Source organism: Cryptococcus neoformans, chromosome 10, assembly GCF_000149245.1.
Source record: "Cryptococcus neoformans var. grubii H99 chromosome 10, complete sequence".
NCBI classification, from domain to species: Eukaryota; Fungi; Basidiomycota; class Tremellomycetes; order Tremellales; family Cryptococcaceae; genus Cryptococcus; species Cryptococcus neoformans.
This window is the reverse complement of record NC_026754.1, coordinates 227,180-235,000: the sequence shown is the minus strand read 5'-3', so window position 1 is coordinate 235,000 and position 7,821 is coordinate 227,180. Positions and strand designations below refer to the sequence as shown.

At 43.6% G+C, this 7,821-nt stretch overlaps 4 protein-coding genes; 2 read left to right on the top strand and 2 right to left on the bottom strand.

Moving 5' to 3' along the window:
• CNAG_04852 (7,8-dihydro-8-oxoguanine triphosphatase) overlaps positions 1-314 on the bottom strand; it is a 1,385-nt gene extending 1,071 nt beyond the window's left edge. The window contains exons 1-2 of the mRNA XM_012196542.1: positions 220-314; positions 1-152 (exon numbers count right to left, since the gene is read on the bottom strand). The exon at positions 1-152 is cut by the window's left edge and continues 53 nt beyond it. Of these exons, the coding sequence (XP_012051932.1) occupies positions 1-109 (109 nt within the window). The 5' untranslated portion in view covers positions 110-152; positions 220-314. The remainder of the gene's footprint in view (positions 153-219) is intronic.
• Positions 315-469: 155 nt separating this feature from the next.
• On the top strand, positions 470-2,062 carry CNAG_04853 (derlin-2/3). XM_012196861.1 has 9 exons: positions 470-709; positions 761-794; positions 851-889; positions 948-981; positions 1,056-1,128; positions 1,193-1,250; positions 1,320-1,449; positions 1,560-1,653; positions 1,719-2,062. The coding sequence occupies exons 1-9, from the start codon at positions 630-632 to the stop codon at positions 1,966-1,968; spliced, it is 792 nt and encodes a 263-aa protein (XP_012052251.1). The 5' UTR covers positions 470-629; the 3' UTR covers positions 1,969-2,062.
• A 347-nt stretch (positions 2,063-2,409) lies between these two features.
• On the top strand, positions 2,410-4,851 carry CNAG_04855 (hypothetical protein). XM_012196541.1 has 4 exons: positions 2,410-3,369; positions 3,424-3,477; positions 3,527-3,626; positions 3,729-4,851. Exons 1-4 carry the CDS (start codon positions 2,788-2,790, stop codon positions 4,382-4,384), a joined length of 1,392 nt encoding a protein of 463 aa, XP_012051931.1. The 5' UTR covers positions 2,410-2,787; the 3' UTR covers positions 4,385-4,851.
• On the bottom strand, positions 2,434-2,930 carry CNAG_04854 (hypothetical protein; the record flags this gene model as incomplete). Its single annotated transcript, XM_012196862.1, has 2 exons — positions 2,434-2,610; positions 2,700-2,930. 2 exons carry the CDS (start codon positions 2,928-2,930, stop codon positions 2,434-2,436), a joined length of 408 nt encoding a protein of 135 aa, XP_012052252.1.
• Positions 4,852-7,821: the final 2,970 nt, after the last annotated feature.

Below are 7,821 nucleotides of genomic sequence, written 5' to 3'. Positions count from 1 at the left end.
GCTTGATATTTTGCAGACTTGCCCAGTTTCGGACTGGGGTCTGACTCGAAAATGGTAACTGCTCAAATGGAAGCTTACTGAACTCCGCGGGTATGGTGAGACTGGCCATTGCTTTTTGTTTCAGGTTGTATTAGACTGTAGTTTCACAATTACTAAAGAATAATAATATCTGTGAGTTTTGTAACATTCCTTCTGCATGATCTTGATAGCGACACATACTGTAAGTATCCCAAGCCCCTGCGGACCGTCCGAAATGATAAGTATCACGTAGAAACTCTCTACGAAGGGGTCCGGCGCTCGTTGCTTGCTATCGTTGAATCCAAGATCGTACGTATCGTTTGTTGCTCTGCTGCATCAGTATCAGCTTGACACTGGGATCACGTGATTCATAGCTCTTGATACTGTAGCCGAGGCCGAGATGTGCGACGTGCGACACGTGGCGGATTCATCGGATGGTGCGCATGCATCCTGATCCGTCGCCATGAGCAAGATCTGCTAAACGCATTCAGTCGGTTACCCATTATTGTTCAGCTATCACCCCTCAGCAGGGCTCAACTCCACAGCCCCATCTCCCAAGTAAAAATTATCAAGAATCTCACCCCAATAGACGCTACTCAGGACCTTAAATCATGGCCGACTTCTCCGCTGCGTTCAATTCTGTGCCGCCGGTCACTCGCACATTACTCATAGGACTCGGGGTTGTTACCTTGTAAGTCGAGCTATGATTCCCCTGGTATAGTATGCTAAAGGTATGTTTTAGCCCTTGTCTCTTGGGATTGACATCTCCAGCGTCTGTACGTGAACCATAGCCCCGCTATCGGTGGTGATATTTGACTTTTGACATGCACAGGTTGCATTACTGTGGAGGAGAGTAACCCATGGATATGAAGTGAGCTTTATATGACAAACGAGGCTTAACAGGAGGCTGACATCCAATTACGGACTAGATATGGCGCCCCTTGACGTGTTTCTTCTTTGGAGGTATGTCTAAACAGGATGCTAGTCCGGCTCTATGCCCTTCCTCTTTTGAAGTGGACTGAATTATTACGATTTAGGTGGCGGTTTTCCACTGCTTTATGATTTTTTCCTCATATACAGGAATTCCTCCTCGATGGAAACAGATACCTTGTATGTGCTCTCATCTTGCTGAAACATGTAGCGGTTGCGATTGACTTGCTGCCCTGAAACATAGTCTTGCTAACACAGCTGAATATGCTTGGTTGCATGTCATGATGGCTACTTTCATCCTTGTAAGTGCATATACGCTGCGGATTCTGGTGATGCATACTTGCTAATAGCCTATCTTATGTCTTGCTCAGATATTCAACATGTTTGTTGGCCTACCATTTTTATTCCGCCCCCTCCTCCATGCTCAAACGTATGTTTGGTGCCGTGTAAATCCTACAGTCAAAGTTTCCATATTTGGACTGTTGACAATACCCACAAGCTGTAAGTGCCACCAATAATCGATGACCGTCACCCGCTTTTGGAGTATTATTGTACCCTATGTACAGGCAGTCATTACATAGAATACATGCTGATGCAATATATTCAATCAGTGTACCCTGTAGCCCTCATTGTTCTTGATCTGTTAACAGGGGGGCCTCCAAAAGCAATCGGTGGTGTCATGGGACTGTTAGCAGGACATCTATGGTAAGTTATTAATGCTCATCTTCACATTTTCACATGTTGATGCTTGTTTGTAATATGATTTCTAGGTGGTTCCTCTCGACTTATCTCCCACTCTATGCTCCTTCTCACTTACGCTGCCAAAACCCTCTAGCAACTCCTCATTTCTTCCGATCATGGTTTATCAACAACAGCTCCAACAGACACACATTCCAAGCAGCTAGAACAAGTATGCAAGCCCAGACATCTTTTGCAATGAGCAATTCTCGGTCAGAAGCGGCGCAGGAAGCAAGACATAGGTGGGGTGGGGGGCAGCGGTTAGGGGGTTCTACTCTTTAGCTTGTGTATGCCTTGTAGAGTTAGCTGTCAGAGCATATGTGACATTGGTGTAGAGGTTTGTAAAGCAATGCCACTTCATTGAATACACTGCATAGCACTATGTTAGTAAAGTGTGACTAGATTTCCAAAGTGGAAATCAATTGTGCATTTTCAGATACCAATCATCAAAAATAAGATATACATGGAAGCAGAAATAGTCACTGAAAGCCAATTACACTTAGAATGGGCTGCCTGGTCAGATTGTGAGTACAGACTGTGATACAGGGACATAAGGAATAGGATCTGTAACAGAGGATTCCTGTGCCCTGTACAAGAGGTACAAACATTCCCCAACTCAATAATCTGCAATTCTGCTTTTGACACACAAAATCATTAAATGGGTGAATAAATGGATGAATCAGATAAATTTAGATAAATTTACCCATCAGTCTTAGCAAGGACTTAGAGTAGCCACATTTGTTTACTTTAATTCCAAACAACTAGAACATCATACTCCTCAGCTTGATCTTCCAAACTCCTGTGATAGCCAGCATTGTCAACATCATCGCCCTTGGGCCCCCTTTTCCTTTCCACTCCAGTTATACAGCTTGCCAACAAACTTCCAAATGTGTAGCTTCCAATAAGCTGCCCATATGTGCTGGACTATCTTGACACACTCATCAACACCACCCACTATCTACAACAATATTATTATTCTGTACACCCATGTGTGCATCAACAACAACACTCACTTTGCAACCAAATGCAGCAACCCTACCTATGCTTAGATGAGCAGTACTGGGGATAGTAACCAAAATCATTCTTTGGATCACACCTGCTATGATGGCAGCTACAGCAATCAGAGCCACCCCATCAACCTCAAATATCCTTGCAACTGAAGGAGATTCCATCCCAACTTCATCTTCATCTTCATTTTCATCATGCCATAACTCAGATTTGGTAAGCCAGACAACAAGGTCCATAGCAGGATCTTCCAAGAGATGGAATATATCTCATGGGTCAGAGGGCTTGTTTGGCCAGCAAGATGATACTTTAAATACAGCATCATCTGTCACAACAAACATGGCTGTCATCACACCATCATCAGATCTTCCCCCATCTTTCCTTCATTCAGTTATTCAAACTTCAACTAACCTTCTTGGACTGCATGCAGATCAATCCCAACCAACATTGCAGACTAGCAATATGACTAATGTCACCCTCCTGCCTAAGAGTAAGAATGCAGGTGGACAACCCAGAGTTTGTTGCCAGTCAGGGTCCACTACTCTGCATGGTACCTATTCTTCTGCCCAAGTGTTGCCAAGAAACACCTCACTGGAGGATGATTGTTTTCACTGCATTTGGTCTGACAGTCAACATATCTGTCATGCCAGAATGGGGACATACAACAGTTTCATTAAAGTGGGTAATTTGAGTTTCTAATTTGTCTGGCATGATATTCATGATTATAATTAGCATTTGCATCTTCACATGTCCAAGGCTGTCAAAAGAAAGGCACAAGACAACAATGTATGTTTTTGGCTGAGGCTCACAATCATATGCAGCTAATCTGCTTCAGTGTTCTTATAAATGCCAATGGTTTTCATGCCAGGCTTGGGAATTTAACACTCCTAATGCATTTGTCAACCATGTCAGACAGAATCATCTTGAAACTGTTGGTATGTTCTGCCATTCTCAATTTCTCAAGTTTGGCTTCTGCATCTTTAGTACAATATGCTAATCAATCTGTTCTGTCCTCCATTACATGTTTTCAACTACAGCAGAAGCTCCAAAGCTCCTCTTATGTCAGTTACCACTTTCTCAACCATTGCCTTGTCCACCTCTTTGTCAATCACCAGACATTCCTCAATACTTCTTAACTGCTCATCCAGTACAAAAATCACCTTTTAGCACAGTCTACAAAAATACACAGGAAATACCCATTTTGCCAGACTGGGATGATACAGCACCCTTTCTGCCAGTGCACAATGAGCCTCAACCAGGTTACTTCTTGGGCTTCTCTGGAAGCATTTTCCCCATGAGCAAGCTTATGGGGGGCCAGGATTGGCATGAAAGAGATGCTAGTGGACATTTGATAACTTGTAAAACTTCATCAGGTGGCCCCTTGATACAGGTCAAGAAGAAAGTCAAGGGAAAGCTTAATAAACCAAAGCTTACTGTATCAGCTGATATAATAACAGCATATAATAGAGCTGCCAGGAGAAGTAGAGAAAAAAAAGACAGGGATGTTTTAACAGACCTGGTTGTACCTGAACAACAACAAGATGAAGGTATGAAGGTCAAGAATAGACCCTCACAATGGATAGCAAAAAAGTTAGGGAGGACCATAGGATATGATTTACTTGTTGGAGTACTGGAGTTTAAGGAGCAGGCAATTGCTGCAGGATCCTCTCATATCAAACAGGATGCAAAATAACCAGAAGGGGTGGTTGAGGAAAGACAGATGCAAATGATCATAGATTGGAATTTCAAATATGTACTGGTACCTACAGAAAAGAACTGACCCATCTACCTTCTGTCAGTTCTTGTCACCATTTTTATTTCTCATGCATCACCAAGGTGAATTACCACCTTGGTTACATGCATTATTCTCCTTCTTATGTATCACCAGGCTGTGCTCTGTACCCTGGTGCATGCCTCTTTATTTGGCTTCAGCATTCCTGTCTTGAAACAGTGTATTATTTCCTTGTTTCCTGTGTGTTTTGCATGTGCCTTTACAAGGTGCATTTTGGAGTTTTATTATCATTTTGTTCCTGTTCCTTTCTATACCCTTTTTCACCACAAACCTCAGGTGTTTATCAGAGTTTGGCACAACTGGTTTTGGAGAGTGAAGGCAAAGTACAAGAAAAAGGTATCACATGTAGGCATGCATGCCAAACACAGTCATTATGATCCCAAAGTCTGCTTCAATTTGTAGCTAGTTTGGTTGCCACTTTTCTCTTATTTTGGTTCCATTTTTCCTTCATGCTCCTCACAGATCTCAATTGAATTTGCAGTGAGGAAAAGTCTCTCTTCTTCATCTTTAGAAAGAGAGCCTTTCCCTTTGGTCATCTGCAACTTGCTGTAGTTTTTTTGAGTGCTGTGAGTCCCACTTCCTACTCGGATTGTGGTTTTATGCTAACTGGGTGGATGTTTAGTACATAGAGCTTTGTTGACCCTCTACCTAGGTGTTCAACAAATACATGCAAACTCATAGATTGTTCCTGCACCTGGATGAGCCCAACCACCTCTTTCCTTGCCACTGACTTTAACCTGTCATGATTCTGCTGTCTAATAGCACCCAGAGTAATTACCTGGTACATGACTGTGAGCTTCTGGTGATTATCAATGCTCTCAGCCACTGGCATCCTCTACTCTATGGCATTCCAGTCCACATTTATTGTGATCACTTCATGCTTCAATGGTGCCTTGGTCAATGCAATCTCTCTCCTCATCAACTTCACTGGCTCAGTACCCTCAAGGACTTTGATCTCTGTATCGAATACATCAAAGGGGAATACAACACTCTTGCTGACTATCTCTCGCAACATGCTCCTCCTGATGCTAGCGAACCCTTGGACCCCTCTTTGGATCAACAATCAGCTTCAGTACATGCCATCATGACATATGAGCCCACCCTGGCTCCAGACATTCTTTGCACTATTGCACATGGCTACCAAGGTGATGAACTCTTCAAAGCATGGCTTGCCAATCTGTTGACTGCTCCAGGTATTACACTCCAGGATCATGATACACATCAGCTTCTCCTTGTCAACAACCATTTATGCATCCCTGATGTCGACAAACTCCATGAAGACCTTATGTGCCAAGCCCATGAAGGTGCCACTGGACATCTAGGATTGGAGAAAACTGTGGAGATACTCAGGAGTGGATACTTTGGGAAACAATGTCCAAGGATGTTATGACTCGTCCCCAACAAGGTCCAGCCTTGGAGATGAGATAGAAAGCCATAGTTTAACTAAGCAATGAAATATATGTATGATATACCTCTTGACACTTGTCTGTTGGTGTATGGTATAAAGGATGGAAGGTATATTCGCTTGGAAAGATCAGGCAAGCTTATATACTAGTGAAGTAAGTTTATGTTGAAGGTGGTGCAAGGTAAGATGAGAGTGAGCACTGGGAGCTCGAGGACCTTTCACAAAGTAACTTATGAAATATTGATCTTTGAGGGGAAGAAGATCAAGATCGAGGACAGAGCTCCCCTTTATATACTTCTACAGAAATCTATTTATATCCCTTGAGGTCCAGCTGGAGGTCCAGTTCATATCTTGGAGGTCCAGCTGGACCTTCTTATCTGAAACAATCTTGCTTTCCTTCATTACATAACTCTCTCCTATGATCTCTTATTTCTTCTACTTCATGCAGGCTCATGACAAAGGATGTCTGTGAGTTTGTCTGTGCTTGCCACTCATGTCGACAGGTGAATGCACCTATGACAAAGCCAGCTGGTCCTCTGCACCCACTTCCTGTTCCCTGTGATAAATTCAATGATATCACTATGGACTTTATTGGACTGCTTCCTTCCTCTGGTGGATACAACTATCTTTTAACTATCACAGATCATCTCACTGGGTTCATTGAACTGGTTCCATGTTCTACCACCATTAATGCTCCTGACCTTGCCATCTTGGTTTGGGACAGATGGGTTTCCCACTATGGTCTCCTGCTCTCTATCACCTCCGATCATGATACTCTGTTTACTTTGTGATTCTGGATGACATTATGGGAGAAACAAAATGTGAAGCTCAAGATGTCCATGGCTTTTCACCCTCAGACTGACAGCACCTCAGAACTGATAAATTGAATGATAAGGGACTGGTACAGATGCTCAGCTTCCTTTCTAACCAAAGTCAGATACATGATGGGGCTTACCTGGTACGGATGCTCAGCTTCCTATCTAACCAAAGTCAGATGAGGAAAGCCATCCAGTACCAAGCTACTATGGACTTATATATCTATCTACACTCGCTACTACAAGCTAAATGATATAATCCATCCACCTCGCTAATCTGTAAGCACACCATCGATGACTTGATCTGACATCATGGCCTCTTTTCTATATTACTCAATCTCCACTTCGCTACCATTCTCTCAACAGGAACGGTCCAACAAGACAGTGGTTCAACTGCTACATAGCTGGGTGGATAGACATGGCACCTCTTGGGTTAAGTACCTCTCTCATGTTTCCCAAGCAATGAACAATACTGTCAGACATTCTACAGGTTTCTCTCCAACACAACTGGTCTTTGGTTGCTGGCTCTGTACTCTACCTAGTCTCACTCATCCTCCTTCATTCACCCAGGCTGCTCTTCCCATGCAGGCTGAATGGACTCTCGCTGCTGATCACACCGACCTCTCGCTTGCTGAGGCATGCGATAATCTGCTTCTCTCCAAGCACTGCATGGTGATACAGGCTAACTGACACCATCGCTCTGAAGTAGCCTACAAAGTCGGCGACTGGGTCTGGCTGGATACTCGAAATCAGCTGAAAGAGTTCCGGGCTGGTGATGGAGAATTCCTCACTGCTAAGTTCTTCCCCCGTTTCCAGGGGCCTTATCAGGTGCAAGAAACTAATCCTGCCCTCTCAGTTTACCATCTTCACATGAATGACTGGACATATCCAAAATTCCATGGTCATCTCCTTAAGCCTTATCTGTCATCGCCTAGGTTCCATCAAACATCACCGGTAACCCACCAACCCGACACTGGACGTCGCCATATTCTCCAAATACTGGATGATCGAGTGTATCGCGGTCATAGGCAACTCTGGGTAGTACTCAGCGGTGACGGTCCTAATGGCCAATGGCGGAATCTCGACAACTTGCATTCATATGATGGTTTCTGGGCCTT